At 45.1% G+C, this 17,419-nt stretch overlaps 1 protein-coding gene across 3 annotated transcripts in view; it reads left to right on the forward strand.

Annotated features, from left to right (window-relative positions):
- The window catches only part of CACNA1A (calcium voltage-gated channel subunit alpha1 A), a 262,064-nt gene that overhangs the window by 114,123 nt on the left and 130,522 nt on the right, over positions 1-17,419 (forward strand). For all 3 annotated transcript variants that reach the window (XM_054976850.1, XM_054976848.1, XM_054976849.1), the window contains exons 7-12: positions 1,723-1,826; positions 2,124-2,239; positions 10,497-10,553; positions 11,094-11,183; positions 13,611-13,820; positions 16,152-16,264. In XM_054976850.1, coding sequence (XP_054832825.1) covers positions 1,723-1,826; positions 2,124-2,239; positions 10,497-10,553; positions 11,094-11,183; positions 13,611-13,820; positions 16,152-16,264 — 690 coding nt within the window. The remainder of the gene's footprint in view (positions 1-1,722; positions 1,827-2,123; positions 2,240-10,496; positions 10,554-11,093; positions 11,184-13,610; positions 13,821-16,151; positions 16,265-17,419) is intronic.

Genomic DNA, 17,419 nt, shown 5'->3' on the forward strand with positions numbered 1-17,419 from the left:
TATGCTGTATATAAATTACCAGTACAGCTGTGATGCAGGGGTTAATCACATGCACGGGAGCAATTTCCTGTCTCACCAAGTCTGTTTTCACGGCCTTTCAGATATTCATAAAATTTATCTGCCCACCTATCGTCTAATAGGTTTAGAACTAGGAGCTGGAATCCAAAGAGCGGGTCTTGGCATAGAACTCTGATTTACAGCATCTTTCTGCATGCGTCTGCATGCATTCGATTACTGAACAATCCCAGCAAGGGACTTCCAAGGCAAGTGAGAAACAGAGGTGATTTGCCATCCAAGTACTGACCCTGCTTAGCTTCCAAACTCTGACAAGATCAGACCATGCCATGCCACCTTCCCTCCCATATGTTTTAGTTAATTGAAATAAAAGACAGCTCTGTATATCCTATGTTTTATGCGCAGTGATAAACAGAACAGTCTCTGCAGTTGGTACTCCTATACAAAGTGTAAGCAACTTATGAGACAAGAAAGTCCTTTGGTTCTTGGCTATTTGTTTCCATCTGTAGGTAGTTTGAGACAGAATATATTGTTGTGGTTTGTATCTTCCTGCTCTCTCATATAAGAGTAACCTCTTTGCCTCTAAAAATAATTTCAGTGTTTTCAAAAATCGCTACAAACCCAAGTTTAGAGTTTCATGACACAGGTTCGAAGTGCGGTTGTAGTGCTGTCTCTTTTGCCATTCTCTTGGATCTTACATTTCTCTAGGCATCTTCCTATGCTAAAAATCTTCCTTTTGTTATGAAAAGTGCCTACTTTAGTTTTTTTCCTTCTTCCCATCTGCTTTTATTATTTCAAACTCTTCTTAATCTGGGGAGTGGTACACTGGGATGCAGAAGCAACTGTGCAGGCTCTGTATTCTCCTAGTTGTGTATACAACCCACAACCACTAATAAGGAAAGCTTTTAGTGGGACTGACATTCTAAAAACACCAGAATTCACACACACTAAAGTGTTACAAAAGCGTTCTTCAGCAGTTACACCAGCATTTCTCAGATACACATTGCAGTGCTATGACAATGAGGGAAATCCTACAGTATTTTGCAGTGTCGCAACAGACGGTGCATGTGGACAACCTATTTGATCTACAGGGTTGCAGCATTTGCAGAAATCACAAAATGCATTCAGTTGCCTTAGCATTTCTCCTCTAGCTCTTGCTGCTTTTAAAACATCTGCTTTTGGTATTCTTTCTCTAATACTAATTTCTTCAAAGTAATTTCTCAAAGAAACATGTAAGTACTGATCTGTTGAGTAGCTCTTGCTACTGATTCTTCCTATTAGTTTGACCCAAGCAGTAACAATAGCAGTTAGGATGACTCAGTGATAGTGACAACCTCATGTATGCAGAGGTTCTCATAGTCACAACTACTTTTAGAATGCAGAAGGAATCAGAATTGGATGTTCTCACTACAAATTTGGTTTATAGAAACCACCAGAGAATGAATGGTTCCATACTGTACAGCTCATATTTTTTTAAGGAGGCAGAGGACAGGAAGCAAGAAGGTTGGTCAGTTGTTTGGCTGGCTGGCTGATTCTCAGGTTGGCTATATTGACTAAATCTGTGTTGGTGTGTTGGCATGCTATGAAGTTAGATTCCATGCCTTTGGTTGTCATTTTTGCTTTAAGCCTATCATGAGTGTGTTTGTAGTTTCCTGGCTTGAGCTTCCCATAATTTTAAATCTCCTCCTCTTTGTCTCCTTTCTGCAGAGCAACGATGCCTCAGGGAATGCTTGGAATTGGTTGTACTTCATCCCCCTCATCATCATTGGATCCTTTTTTATGCTTAACCTTGTGCTGGGGGTGCTTTCTGGGTAAGTATGTAGTGCACATGATCTAGATAAAGGCTTCTCTCTGTCAGTGGTCTTGTTCTAATGCTCGTGGCTTATTGCTAGGTTTGTTATTTCCTTGCAAAGTAAGTGAAATTTAATGACAACTGGAAACAAAGACATTTGATCCATTCCTGTCTTCAGTCCTCAAACATTCACTGTGTGGCCTGGGAACAGCTCCACATCTTGATTCTCCCCCCCTTATGCTATTTCTGTGCCCCCTTGTGGTGAAGCCAAGTCAGGTGGAGAACCTTTACCAAGCTGTCCTATCTCTATCTACAGGGAGTTTGCCAAAGAAAGGGAGCGGGTGGAGAACCGACGAGCATTTCTGAAGCTGAGAAGACAGCAACAGATTGAACGGGAACTTAATGGCTATATGGAGTGGATCTCCAAAGCAGGCGAGTGCTCTTTCTGTGCTGTTCCATCCTATAGGTCCTCCTTGCTCTACTTCCCTTCTTTTTCCAGAACTGTCATCACAGCCTCAGTTGAGTAGGACGCCATTTGTGAAAAGGATTGCTTGCTTCCCCAAGTAAGGCTTTTGTTAAATAAAAGCCATGATTTTACTCATTTCATTAAAAGTTTTCAGAATTTAAGAAAAATCATGGCTGTTAAGATCTGATTGAAGGTAGCATTGAAAGGTTTGTTGGAATTATAATAATTTTGTTTAAAATGGTTTTGAAAAATGTTAGCTGTGCTTCTTTCAGTCAAGAATTTAATTTCAGAACAATATTTTTTGTGTGTATAAGGAGAAAAAGAAATGCAACATAAATATTTTGCCATGGAAACATTTGGTTTAAGAAATGTCTAGATTTTCTTCTGTGAACAAACACCCAATTTTGTGCACCTTTGATACTGATGTGGACCCTTAGATAATGCATTTATTTCAGCTCTTACTTAATTCACTGGTAAAAATGAACAGTAGTAGTGCAGTCCTAAACAGAACAGCATTCTTCTATGGTGTCAGGTCCTGTCATGGGTGTCGCCCTGTGAGACGCTGGCCTGCCTGATTTCAGCCTTACAGGACCTTCAGGGCATATGTGGGATCCCGCTCGGTGGAAGGAAGTGGGGTATACCTCACCCTCACAACTTCTCAGTCCACCCACAGGTCCCTTCAACCTGACAGAGTCCTGGCTGCCTTCCACAACAGCTGTCTCCATCCAGTTGACGGTCTGACTCCTTCTCATCCTCTCCATCTTCTTTCCTCCACCTCCTCTCCACTACTCTCTCATTCTCCCTCTCTCTCCTCCACTCCTACACAACTCACCACACCCTGTGGGTGGACTTCCCTTTAATCCCTTCACCATTCCCTTCTCCACCTGCCAGCCACGCTCCCCTCCAGGCAGTCACTCCTGGGTTTGCTCTGTTGGCTGCATTGGGCAGGCACACCTGTGCCTCCTTGGTTGGCTGCCAAGCCTTCCCTGTTGAGCTGGTTGCTTGGGCCAGGCACACCTGTGCTCCCTTGGCTGGCTGCCAAACTTTTCCTGCAGAGTGCCTCAGGCACCTCCACCTGGAGTTGTTTTGCTCCTAGCTTTGCCTGGACCAGGCTACTGCCTTCTAGCTGGCCTGCAGGCTGGGGCGTGGTTCTGTGCTGCTTTGGTTGCCTCTCCTCTCTGGCTGGTAAGGCTGCTGTCTGACTGCCCTTGCTTCCTGTGCCTCCTCCCTCAGGTCTACTCCCCTCCTGGGGGTCCTTACTCTCCCTGCCTGGCCCCTTGGCCTCCCACCAGAGGGTGGGACTAGCTGGCTTCCACCTGCTTCGCCTGACTCTCTGGGGCTTGGGTGTTTCTTCCCTGTCCTCTATTGTTGGGCGTGGCAGGGTCTTGATGTCTGTCTGGGCAGCTGCATGGTGGTCGTCTGGCTGTCTCCCCTCCCCTTCTCCTGTTAAGTCCGGGGGCAGAGCTATAGACCCTGGACACATGGCCATAAACTTCAATGGATTTTGCATAAGATTGCACTATAGGAGACTTAGTGGACACTGGAACTGGACAGTCAGTCCATCCAGTTTTCAACAAGGCACGTAGCATCGTTCCCATACAAATTACAGTGAATCTTTGTCTCTCTCCATGACAAATATAGGAAATGGTAGGTTGTACATATACAGTACAGCCCAACTGAGAATAGTAATTAATGTCAGTGTACAAAATGTGACCACCATTTGCCCCCTTTAAGGTAGCACAGAATTGGACTCTGAAGTTGCCTTTCCCAGGAACAAACCAGGAAATCACTTTTTGTTTTTGCTTCCATTGCCACTTGCCTTACGCCTGGATCAGCTTGTGGTGTGTAAAGCCACCCTCTCAATTTATATATGTATAACTGGTTATTATTATAATAGTAATGGTAGCAGTAGTAGTTGTAGTAAGTGAATTTGGGGAGAATGCCTGTAATATGTATGTTTCAGTACCCACAAGGTCACAGCAGAAAACTAGTCTTCCATTCATCAGGCACTTATTTGTCAGTCAGGTTCCTGATTAAGGCAGCTTTGACTACCTGACTATTATTTATTTATATTTATTTTTTAAATGCATACTCCACCCTTTACTGAATTTACCTGAGTTGCTAACAGTGTAAAATATATCAATAAACAATACAATTTAAAAGTCATAAATATTTCAAGTAAACAAAAAAATCAGTGTAAACTAAAAAAAATCCATTATCAGTGTTTTAAAGTAGCAACCAGCAATAGAAAATTAGCATAAAATAAGATATAATGAGAATTTTAGACAAATTTGTTAGTAGCTTTTCTTTCATTGTCCGTCTTCTGTGCAGGCACAAATGGGACTGTGCACGCTCAGGCCTGCCGACTGGACCTTTTTTCTCTAGCTAAATGTCCACTAGGGGGCGCCCAACCGGTTAGTGTGCATGCGTGGCCTTTCCCACCAATATTACATCCGGTGGGCACCCCTCACCCTCCAGTTTCTTCTTTGCCGCCGACCGATGAAGACCTAGCTCGTCCACTGCCGAAGAAGAAAGTGAAAGTGTTGGAAATCTGTCAGTCGCTGAGAGTCTGCTTTTCTCAGACGCGATGTCTGAAGAAGCCTTATTCAAGAGGTGTGTGACGTGCTCCACCAAGATGACTAGGACTGACGGCCACTCAGTCTGTCTTGAATGCCTAGGGGAGACACATATGTGTCTAAGTGTGAGCACTGCCTGAAGTTCACGCCGAAAGCCAGGGCCGAAAGGAAAGCCAGGCTAGAGGCGATGTTGTGGAAGAGGACCATGCGGGTGACTAATGGCGCAGAGATCCCTCCTAAACCTCCCTCGGTGAGTGGGAAGTCGTCCCGGAGCGCTTCATCCACTGCAAGATCAGTTTCCCCAGGGCGCGCTAGAGAAACCGCCCCCTCAGATCCGAGCAGTGCGACAAGCACGCCACAGGTCCATCAGACCCCCAAGTCTCCCATGACTCCGAGCCCGGGTCCGAGGAGCACTTCAGATCCGATGCTGGCGAAGTCGGAGCCGAAAAAGTTGGAACCGAAGACATCGGAGTCGAGGAGTTCGGAACCAGCACGATCTGATTGATCATCTAGCGAGGCCACTCAATCGGAATCCAAGAGTTCAGATCCGGTGAAACCTTCAAGCTCTTCGGTTCCGAGGCACTCCGATCCGAAATCTTCTGATCCGAATCAGAGGAAACGCTCCAGGGATGAAGACCAGACTGAACCTCTTCCCAAGAAAGCTAAGAAGAAGAGCAAGCAGAAACATACTGCATCGGTACAGACAGAGACCGAGTGGGATAGGCCCCAAACCCCTCCCCCTCGGATCCGATTGCCCTCTTATCTGTCATCAGCTGACGAGTGGGATCCCCGTGAAGGTCCGTGGTCAAGCTCTCCTTCTCGAGCAAGACGCCGCCGGTTTTTGGAACAGGGCTCCCCTCAGTCTTACCACCACCATTCGGAGGCCTTCGGTTCCGATCTCCTTCGGCCACGTTGGGCCTATTCGATCTCTTCGGCTCAGGAGGAGTGGGATCTGCCGGGTAGCGATTACTCCCGCTACGGCTCTCCCACACGGGAACATGTCTACCATCGCTCTGAGGCTGACCGTGATCAAAGCCCGAGCCCCCCATCGGATCCGTTGCCAAACGAGATTATTATCGGTTCCGGCAGGATTTCTTCAACGGAGGAGTTCCGCCTCTATGCGGAGCAGATGATGAGGATGGCTTGCTCCTTGGAGCTGGAAGTGTCTGCAGTCTACCCGAAGCCCAAGGATAAGATCTTACGCCATATATACTCGGGCAATCCGGCCTCGATTGCTTTCCCCATTATAGAATGTCTGGAGGAGGTCATTCCCTCGGTATGTGAGAAGCCTGCTTCCATTCACCCTACTTCTCGTCGACTGGAAGCTTTATACAAGACTCAGGATGATGTCTGCACCTACCTCTTCACCCATCCTCCTCCATCGTCTCTGGTCGCTGAGGAGATGCAATCCAGTCAGAGACAAAGCTCTCATGCTGTACCTGCTGATAAGGAGAGTAGAAAGTTGGACTCTCTGGGAAAAAAGATTTACTCCTCAGCGGCCCTGACAGTGAAGATCGTGAATTATTCTTCCATAATGGGTGCCTATCAAATATTCCTTTGGAACCGAATCGCGGTGTTCCTTGATAAACTCCCTGACGACCAGAGGGTCCTTGCCAAAGTCATTATGGATGAGGCACTACGCCTGTCAAAGCAGCAGATTAGTGCCGGCCGCAGCACCCTGGAGACCTCAGCCAGAGTCTTGGCCTCAGCCGTCGTTCTCAGGAGGCATGCCTGGCTGCGTACGACAGCGCTACCTCCTCAAACCCGGAGCAGAGTCGAGGATATGCCTTTTGAAGGGAAGACCCTCTTTTCCAGTAAGACGGATGAATACCTGTCTCAGAAACGGAAGGACCGCCTGACGGCGCAGTCATATGGCATCGTCCACGCAAGACCGTCTCAGTTCAACCATCCTCCATACCGTTCCTCATACTACTATCGGAAGCGAACCCAGAGGTACCAACCGTATCCTCCTTATGGCTCCTTCAGACAGCCCCATCAACAGTCGGGCTCCTTCCAGCGACGCAGATCCAACTACCATCCGCGACAGAATCGTCGGAGTCCGGCTGAAAAAGAACCGGCTTCCCAGCCAAAACAGTTCTGACTAGCCGTTGACCAGGCTGTTGTCTTTGGAGACGGTTTAGCTGAGTTTAGTTTGTTCTGGGTGGAGATCCAGGCTGACAGTTGGGTTCTTGATGTTATAAAGTTTGGCTATAAAATTGAATTTGAAGTTTATCCAGAGTTGTCTCTCCCTGATTTCTCATTTGATTCCTCCTTACAGAAGCTCCGGACTGCTGTAAAGGCTTTTACAACAGAAGGGGGCGATTACTGAGGTCCCACAGGGGGAACCCCTTCTTGGGTTCTACTCCAAGATGTTCGTAGTCGACAAGAAAGATGGGGGAGTACGTCCCATCTTAGACCTTAGAGGCCTGAATAAGTCGGTGAGATCTAGAAAGTTTAGAATGCTAACCTTGCATATGGTCCTACAGCTGATGCCTGAAAACATGTGATTTGCTGTCCTGGACCTCAAGGACGTGTATTTCCATATTTCCATACACCCAGAACACAGAAAGTTCCTGAGGTTTCTTTGTAATGGTAAAGTGTTCCAGTATCAGGTCCTGCCCTTTGGGCTGTCGTCTGCACGTAGAGTTTTCACTAAGTGCATGGCTCCTGTGGTAGTTTTCCTTAGACGTCAGGGGTGCTCCATTTTTCCTTATTTGGACGACTGGCTTTTGGCAGCCCCGTCCTCGGACCTACTTTGTGAACGCGTAGACCTTGTGGTGCGCACTTGTGCTCGCCTGGGACTCTTAGTTAACTTTCAGAAATCGGTTTTGGCTCCCTCACAGAGGGCGAAGTTTATAGGCATGGTTTTAGATGGAATTTTGAACAAGGGATTCCTGCCCCAGGAACGTGCCTTACGTGTTAAACGCATGGTAGCTCATTTCTCCAGATGTCAGTTTCAACCAGTGTTGGCTATCCAGACGTTGTTGGGCCTTATGGCGTCGGCCACGGCTGTGACACCTATGGCCAGATTGCACATGCGACCACTTCAATTGTGGTTTCTGTCAGTCATGATTTTCTCTCAGCCCCTCAGACCAGGAAGTATTCTATCCCTCGTGAAGTTCTTCGCTCCCTGAAGTGGTGGCTCTCTGAGGGTAACCTTCTTAAGGGGATTGCCTTTGGAACAGTTCAGTGTCAGGTCACCATATCTACGGATGCCAGAACTATTGGTTGGGGTGCTCAGTGTGGACCTCTTAGAGCCCATGGGACTTGGTCTGACCAAGACAGGTGTCTCCACATTAACATGTTAGAGTTACTGGCTATCCGTTTTGCCCTTATCGCATTCGCAGATATGCTACGACACAAGACGGTGCAAATTCTCACAGACAATTGCACGGCCATGTTCTATCTGAACAAACAAGGGGGCACCACATCTCGAACCCTCTGCGAAGAAGCGATGCGGATCTGGGAATGGGCATTAGACAGGGGCATCTCATTACAAGCAGTTCACATTCCAGGGGCCTCGAATGTGATAGCAGACAAGTTGAGCCGTCTGACATCCGACAACCACAAGTGAACTATTGCGGACTCAGAGTTGAACGGCCTGTTCGAGACTTGGGGTTTCCCCGAGGTGGACCTGTTTGCGTCAGAAAGCAACAGGAAAGCCCCTCAGTTTTGTTCCCGGGGAGGTCTGGGTCTAAACTCTTTGGGGGACGCTTTCCAGATCTCCTGGACAGGAGTTCTCTTTTATGCGTTCCCTCTCTTTCCGCTGATTGCCAGGACAGTCAGCAAGATCCTCCAGGAGGGGTCACACGTGATCCTAGTCACTCCCTTTTGGCCACGTCAGCCGTGGTTTCATCTGGTGATGCAGCTTTCTCAGGGTTTATCTTATTAATTCAATCTGGTTCCCAATCTCCTTTCTTACGAAGGGGTTCTGTATCACGATTTACCCAAACTGAAGCTGACAGCATGGTTTATTCGGGGCTCACAGGGTTGTCTGACAGAGTTACGGAAATCCTAGTTAATGCCAGACGAGATAGCACTCGTAAATCATATGCAGCTAAGTGGAAACGTTTTGAGTCTTGGGCTGCAGAGAAGGGGTTGGATATTTGGACTTGCCACTTGGGGGCTATTTTTTATTTCCTACTGACACTTAAGGATCAAGGACTTTCTAATTCTTCAGTGAAGGTTTATTTGGCTACCATCTCCGCTTTTCACGTGAAGGTTGATGGTAGAACAGTTTTTTCCCATAGTTTGTCCAAATACTTCGTCAAGGGTTTACATAATATATTTCCCCCAGTTAGGGAGATCGTACCCCAGTGGTCACTTAAGTTGGTGCTGGCTGCTCTGATGAGGGCGCCATTTGAGCCGTTGGCATCGTGTGCCTTAAAGTTTTTATCATTCAAGGTTACGTTTTTGGTGGCCATTACTTCGGGTTAGTGAACTGGCGGCCCTTAGGACCCTCCTTTTCTTAAGGTGCACCCCAATAAAGTGGTCCTTAGACCGGATCTGAGATTCCGTCCTAAAGTTGCCACGCAGTTTCACACGTCACAGGACATTATTCTACCTGTTTTCTTTCCCTCGCCTGCAGACAGCTCTGAACGGGCTTTGCACTCCTTAGATGTGCGTAGGGTGATACTTTTCTACCTCCAGAGAACCAAGTCGTTTAGAAAAGTTGATAGTCTGATCGTTAGTTATGCGGGTTCCCGCAAGGGGAAGGCTACCACTCCTCAGTCTATTTCTAGGTGGGTTACGATGGCTGTAAAGACATGTTACACACAGTCTAATGTTGAGTGTCCCCTAGAGGTTCAAGCTCATTCCACCAGAGCCCAGGCATCTTCAGCAGCCTTCCTGAGAGGGATTCCCATTCGGGAAATCTGCAGAGCGGCTACGTGGTCCTGGTCTGAGACCTTCGCTAAACACTATGCCTTGGATACGTTGGAGCGCAAGGAGGCGGCTGTTGGTCAAGCTGTCCTGCAATCGCTTTTTTTGTAAGAAGCATACCCTCCTCCAAGGTAAGCGGCTTGTGAGTCTCCCATGTGGGACTGCACAGAAGATGGACAATGAAAACAGAGTTTCGCTTACCGTAACTGCTGTTCATTGACGTCTTCTGTGCAGGCACACATACCCTCCCTCCTGCCCCGCTATGCTTCCTCCAGGTGAATTTTTCTCTGGGGGTCGGCAGCACAGGAGAAACTGGAGGGTGAGGGGCGCCCATCGGATGTAATATTGGCGGGAAAGGCCACGCATGCGCACTAACCGGTTGGGCGCCCCCTAGTGGACATTTAGCTAGAGAAAAAAAGGTCCAGTCGGCAGGCCTGCGCGTGCGCAGTCCCATGTGTGCCTGCACAGAAGACGTCAATGAACAGCAGTTACGGTAAGCGAAACTCTGTTATTTTTAAAAACAGCTTGTGAAGCAACTTACAAAATGGAAGAATGCATTATTAACCTCTGGTGGAATAGCCAGCAATTAGACAGTCAGAGAGCTCTGCTTTTCCAGGAGTCAACTACAGCTGTCCTTTGGACTGGCTGAAATGTGGATTCCTGTGATAATGTTCTCCACTCTAAATCCAACTGTAATTATTTTGCCAACTTCCCCTACCTTGCTTAATGCCAAAGCCCAGCTTAATTTCAGTTGGTTTTCTCATAGAAGAAGTTATCCTGGCTGAAGATGACATAGAGGGAGAACCTCGTCACCCCTTTGATGGTAAGCCACAATCTTCCACAAATATGACATGTGAGAGAACAGGTGAAGTATCCATAGTGGAAATGTCGTAGTTTCATTGGTAGATAGGTCTGATTTGTAATAACTAAGGATTGTTTATGGAATCATTGGGAATGTGGCTATTCCCAATGAACCTAAATTTTACATATAGAAGAACAGTTCAGAAATACTGGCCCATCTTCATTGGGGATAGTTGGAGAAAAAGAGTGATTGTAGAGGGGGCTAAATAGTAAAGAGTCCTGTAGCACCTTTAACAACCGTAGCAACCAACTTTATTGTAGCATAAGCTTTCGAGAACCACAGCTCTTCATCAGATGTAGAGGGGGCTGTTGCCTATTCCAGAGTTTCAGTGTGATACAGTGGATAAAGTGTTGGACTTGGAGATCATCATGTCAAGTTTAACCCTTAGTTGCAGAAAACGCCTGTTAGTCTAGCTAAGTGAATTACCTTAGATGTAAAAAGGCTGCTCAGGAGACCTGGAGGATAATGTCTTTTTCTCTTGCCATGTTCCTATTGTTGGAGCTCTTCGGAGGGCCACAATCAAGAAAAGCAAGACAGACCTGCTGAACCCAGAGGAAGCAGATGATCCACTGGCTGACATCTCCTCAGTGGGTAGGTCAGATAGGCCTTGGAAGAAGGGTTTTTTTTGTGAAGCACAAAGTTCTATGCCTGTGCACATCCTGTAGCATAGTGGTTAAGTGGTTGGGTTGTGAATCAGCACTCTGCTGGTTCAGATCTCACTACTGCCAGGAGTTCAGTAGTTGGCCTTGGCTAAGCCCCTACTTTCAGCCCCAGATACCCAGCTGTGTTGTGGGGATAATAATAACACTGACTTTGTTCACCACTCTGAGGCACTAATTTGTTTAGAGAGTGGTATATAAGCAAAGTTGTTGTCATTGATGTTGTTAAGTGCTGCAATTCTGTTAGAGACCTTCCAGTGCTGCATTTTCTAACAGGAAGTAGTTGCTATGCTCATTGCCATTCTTGGTTCCAAGTGGAAAGAGTAATTTCAAGGATTGCGAACTATCCCCAAATGTACTGTCAACATGTGTCCAATCTTTGTGACATCTTTGGAATCTGTTGTTGCAGAATGGAAAAGTGTGGAACAATACAGAGTGAATTTGCTTACTGCTTATTTATTTAAAAGGTTTCTGTGCTGCCTCATCAGAGTTCAGCTTTGGGCAGTGTACAATTAAAATAAGTTATCAATATAAAAACAACAAGCCATTAAAAGAACCCTGGGATGTAAACAGCATAAAACAAGCCATTAAAACACACCTCAGACCAGAAGCAGACCAGCGTATCTGCAGGACCGTCTGTCCACATATGTACTCCAGAGGAAGTTAAGATCAGGAAATAAGCAACTGTAGGTGGTCCCTGGCCCCAGGGAGGCCTGCCTAGCCTCAATCAGAAGCAGGCTGAAATTAAACCCCACGAAGATGGAGGTCCTGTATTTGAGTCATGGGTGTGTGGATTCGGGACCTCAGCTTCCGGCCCTCGATGGGACATTACTCATGCCAGTTCCAAGGGTCAGAAGCTTGGGGGTGATCTTAGATGCCTCCTTGAAAATGGAGGCTGAGGTTGCAGTGGTTGCCGGGTCTTCTTTTTTCCATCAGCACCAGACCAGGCAGCTTTCCCCATATCTCTCAACCCATGATTTAATTACAGTGATTCAAGCAACAGTCACCTCTAGGCTGGATTACTGTAACACGCTTTATGCAGGGCTTCCCTTGGGTCTGATCCGGCGATTACAGCTGGCTCAAAATGCAGTGGTGCGTGTCGTCACTGGAGTGCCAAATGGTGCACACACAACACTGGTATTGCGCCAGCTGCATTGGCTACCAATGAGTACCAAATCAGATTCAAGATTTTGGTGTTAACCTATAAAGCCCTATGTGGACTGGGACCAGCATATCTGCAGGACCATCTCTCCTTGTATGTGCCTCAGAGGACATTATGATCAGGAAATAAGCAACTGTTGGTGGTCCCTGGCCCCAGGGAGGCCCACCTAGCCTCGACCAGAGCCAGGGCCTTTTCGATCCTGGCTCCAACCTGGTGGAACTCTCTGTCGAATGAGACCAGGGCCCGGCAGGATTTGTTATCCTTTCACCAGGCCTGTAAGACAGAGATGTTCCGCCAGGCATATGGTTGAGGCTGGGCGTGGCCTTGCCAATCAGATGCGTCCACCATCTAGCTCTTTTACATTTTAAATGGTAGCTCAGGTGGCGAACCCTGTTACCAAGTGCTGCTATCTATTTTATATTATGTTTATACTATGTTGTTTTATATTGTTATTTAAACTGTTTTAATACAATTTATACTGTAAATGCTTTTTATCATACTGTAATCTGCCCTGAGCCTGCTTGTGTGGCAAGGGCGGAATATAAATCAAAACTATAAATAAATAAAACAAAATTTAAAAACTAGGAAGTTAAATTCCTTAACTAAAAGCTTGAATAAAAAGACAAGTTTTGGCCTGGCTCCTAAAAGACAGTAAGATAGGTACTAAGCAAGCCTCAAAGGGAAGGGTCTTCCATAGATGAGATGCCATCACAGGAAATACCCCCTCTCTAGTCACCAATTGCCTTACCTCTGAAGGTAAGGGCATAGAGATTAGGACTTGAGAACAGGGCTTAACTGGTTCGCTGGATAGTAGTAGAGGAGACCATGAATGATAAACCACATTGCTTTTCATGTATTATTTTAGTTCTACCACTTTTGGAAGCAGGACTCCAGAATGACAAGGTCTGTTTTAATGCTTTTTAGGTCTTTATAGGTGTTCTTTGGTCTTTATAGGTGTTCTTCAAAGCTAATATTGCTAATCACTGATGAGACCCCTTCTCTTTGTAGAGTTTAAGTCTGTTTCAGCATGTTGATGGTCAAAATGAGACCCTGGTTGAGATTAAATTTGTTTGCCTCTGCCTAATGCAGGATATGGCATTGTCAAAAGTAGGATACTGTGTTGGATAGGCTACAGGGCTGAGCCAGTCTGGCAAGATCCACACTCAAAAGGCCCTAACGTCTTTCTTTTCTTGGCAGGTTCACCCTTTGCTCGAGCCAGCATCAGAAGTGCCAAGCTGGAAAACGCCACTTTCTTTCACAAAAAGGAGCGGAGATTGCGTTTCTATATCCGCCGAATGGTCAAAACTCAGGCCTTTTACTGGACAGTCCTCAGTCTGGTAGCTCTCAACACTTTGTGTGTTGCTATAGTACACTACAACCAGCCAGATTGGCTATCTGACTTCCTCTGTGAGTGCCGTAGCCCATGTACCTTTACTAAACAGACTTGTAGACTTTAAGGGCTGGAGACAGGAACCCTTAGACTCATTTAGTCAGCATCCCTGAGTAGAACAAGTCATGGAAACACTTTCAGACTTTGCTATAGAAACTCCATTTTGTTGCGTTTTGTAGCATGGCCAGTTAAAAAGAGTTCCATGTGAATAATAAAGCTCACTGTTAAACAATGGCATCTATAAATAATCAGATTTAGCTTCCAACTCTTGGCTGTTTGCTTATGTTGACTTAAAAGAAACCTTTTATATACTCTAGTGACATTTTGTTCAGGTGTCTTTTGATCATATGCTTTTCTTTTCTTTTTCATGCTATCTCATTGACTATTACTTACAATGTACATCCTTTATTTGTTTTTCTCTAATTCTGGTTTTATGCATTTTCATTTTTCCTTTGCCTTTCCTTTACAATGGCATATTTTCCCATTATTTTCATGTATTGTTTTATTTTTATTTCACACTGGTGGCCAGTCTTCACTGAAGAGATACTCACAGCTGGGATTCAGGGGAATATGTGCCTAACTTTGAACAAAACCTGAGGGGTTGCAATTAAAGCAGCAGGGATTGTGAATATATATTACTGTATCCTTCCCATAATTCTAGAAGAGGAGAAAAAATAAGGCATATCTACATCACAGACTTAGGGTTACCAAGCAGGCCTGGCAACTAATGGGAGACCAGGGGGTGGGGTGGGAGGCATGGGACAACGGCATAATGTCACATCTGGGAAACTTACTTTTGTTAAAAAAATGAAAACTAGGGGTTCAGAGACCCAGCTGCACCTTTTTTTAAAACAATGTTAGGTCCATCTATCAATATGAAATTGTTGGTTTAAAAACAGTAAGTCTTTAGCCCTTTCCTTGTAGAGAGATATGCCTTTTCCCTAATATCTTCACAAGGGAAGGGGTAAGAGACTTTTTAAAAAATGAAAGCTGAGAATTCAGAAAACCTGCTGCACCTATTATTACAATGGTAAGTCAATCTATCAATAGAAAATTTATTACTTAAAAAAAACAGGAAGGAAAGAAAGGTGGGGGGAGAAGTGTTTGAGGATGATGAACATCCAATCATCAAAAGTGGGTTGGAGGTTGGTGGGAATGGATGGGAGAAACAAAATGAAAGAAACAGTACACAAGGAAAAAAATCAACTCAAAATCAGCTTACAGAAAAAGATCAGGGTAAAAGTGGTTTCAAAAGAACTGTGGGGGGAAACCCCAGGGAAATAAAAAATCTCAAAGCTAACACCAAAGGAAAAAATGCATATGGAACTTGGGGGATAAATTGAAGTAGTGTGGGGCCAGAAGCAAGGGGGGGAAACCCACATGGAAAGTCCTGAGATAAGTCATGCATACTAATTTGCATGCAGCTCTGCCTTGTTAAGAACCAAGCCAAGGATATACATGATTCTTGAGTTCTGTTTTGGGCACAGGCAGAAAGGTTACTGACTATCTGATGAAGGGAGCTTTGACTCTCAAAAGCTCATACTCTGGAAATCTAGTTGGTCTTTAAGGTGCTACTGGACCCAAATCATGCTCTTCTACTACAAACCAACACAACCACCCACCTGAAACTATTGTATCACTATTTTTCTTCCCTCTACTCATGTTTTCTTTCCTACACTGGTTGAGAATAAGCACCATAAATCTGATGGGAATCCCTTGCTGTATTCAGCACTTATTGGTGATGGAAAGCACCATCAAGTCGTAGCTGACTTATGGCGACTCCTGCTGTGGTTTTCAAGGCAAGACACTAACAGAGGAGGTTTGCTATTGACTGCCTCTACAACCCAGGTCTTTTTGAAGATCTCCCATCCAATTACTGTCCAAGGCTGACCTTGCTTAGCTTCCGAGATCTGACAAGATCAGGCTTGCTTGGGCTGGGTTCAGCACTTATTGCTAGGGCAGATTTCTGTTGCTGTTTTATTCAGTTCATTGGAAAGCAACCTAAGGTTAATGTGTTGGAAGGCAATTCTCTCTTAAGGAAACCTTCCTAGTTTAAAGAAGATAAAATGCCCCTTTACAAAAGGACTGTTACATGACTCTGGGATAAGTGAGCACTTTCCCAAGTCCTCAAAGATCCTCAGTACAGTGAAACATACAATAATGTATTTCAGCTACAAAGGTTAAAAAAGGCTATTTTTTATTTAGTAAGGTAAGGATTCCTGGAGGGTCAGGAGAAGGATGGTTTTGTGAAAGAAAGGAGAAATAATTTGTTGAAGTAGAAAAGCATGTTTTTGACCCAATACCTGTCTCTTTGCCCTCCCCCTTTCTCTCTCTGTTTTTTGTTCCAGACTATGCAGAATTCATTTTCTTAGGGCTCTTTATGTCCGAAATGTTTATAAAAATGTATGGGCTCGGAACGCGGCCTTACTTTCACTCATCCTTCAACTGCTTCGACTGTGCTGTAAGTCTCACCAACATGGCTGGGCTTCTGTAACTGCTTGCATGATTATCAGACTAGAGCCACTCCAATAGATCATGTACTCCTCTGTATATTCTAGATGACTGACTGCTGAGTAGGTCAACCAGCAATCAATCTCTAATAAGCATCTGTATTCCAGATGTTGTGTAGGAGTATCCCATGCCCCGTGGCTTTACAGCAGGAACTTTCTTCTCCTGGGACAGTCAACTCTTATCTTACCTTATGGAGCTGAGCAAATATAATCTTGACAGTTCCTCACACATAAGGGACTTATTCCCCTTGGTCTGATCTAACTATCTGCCTGCTACTTTAACTTTATAAATCTGATTAATCAAAAACATCTTCTGTTCTGGTTATCTTTGTAATTGGAGATGGCATCATGTAATCATGGAGTAGTTAAATGTTACATGTGCTCTTGTATTGGGAAGATGGAGCTGTCCATTCTTGATGCTTGAGTTTGAATAGCTTAAACCCTGGAAGCTAAGACAATAGATGATCAAGAATGTGATTTCAATCTGTATGTCTTAGAATATTACTTGAAATTATAACCAAAGGCATGATTTTTCTGTTTCTAGCTTGTATGTGGAGCTTTTAGCCTTGGAAATTTAAAATCTAATTGTGACGAGAGAAACTATGTTACTGTGTGATGGGTAGAGAGAGGTGTACATTTCAGCATGTTTCTGAGCAGAACTAAGGGATGCCGTATGATTAGAATTCTAGAAGACATGTTTCAGTTAAGAATAATACAGCTTCAAACTGCCCTTCCTTTCAAGTTGATCTGGTCAGTGCATATACATTAGTATGTTCTTAGGCAGATAATGTATAAGGACCCAGTGTGGAGTGTGTGGAATCCACAGGATCCACAAATATGCATAGATATGCCCACCCATTCACATTTAAGATGAGGAGATTTTTATAAAAACAAAACCAGAATGCATGGTGAGGGTTTCCAAACACTGCCCTCACTTCTCTTCCCCATCTTGATGGGTTCTGCAGTTTCCTACACTTTTCTTCAAACCTGGCTTTAGCACCTGAGGTATGTTGGACTGAAAGCACAGTGTTGGAAACAAAAGAGTGATGAAGCAAGGCAGAGAAGGGAACAGAGCTTAGCTTAACCACACACTCAACTTTTAAACT

This window comes from Eublepharis macularius, chromosome 4 (genome assembly GCF_028583425.1).
Source record: "Eublepharis macularius isolate TG4126 chromosome 4, MPM_Emac_v1.0, whole genome shotgun sequence".
Lineage (NCBI taxonomy): Eukaryota > Metazoa > Chordata > Lepidosauria > Squamata > Eublepharidae > Eublepharis > Eublepharis macularius.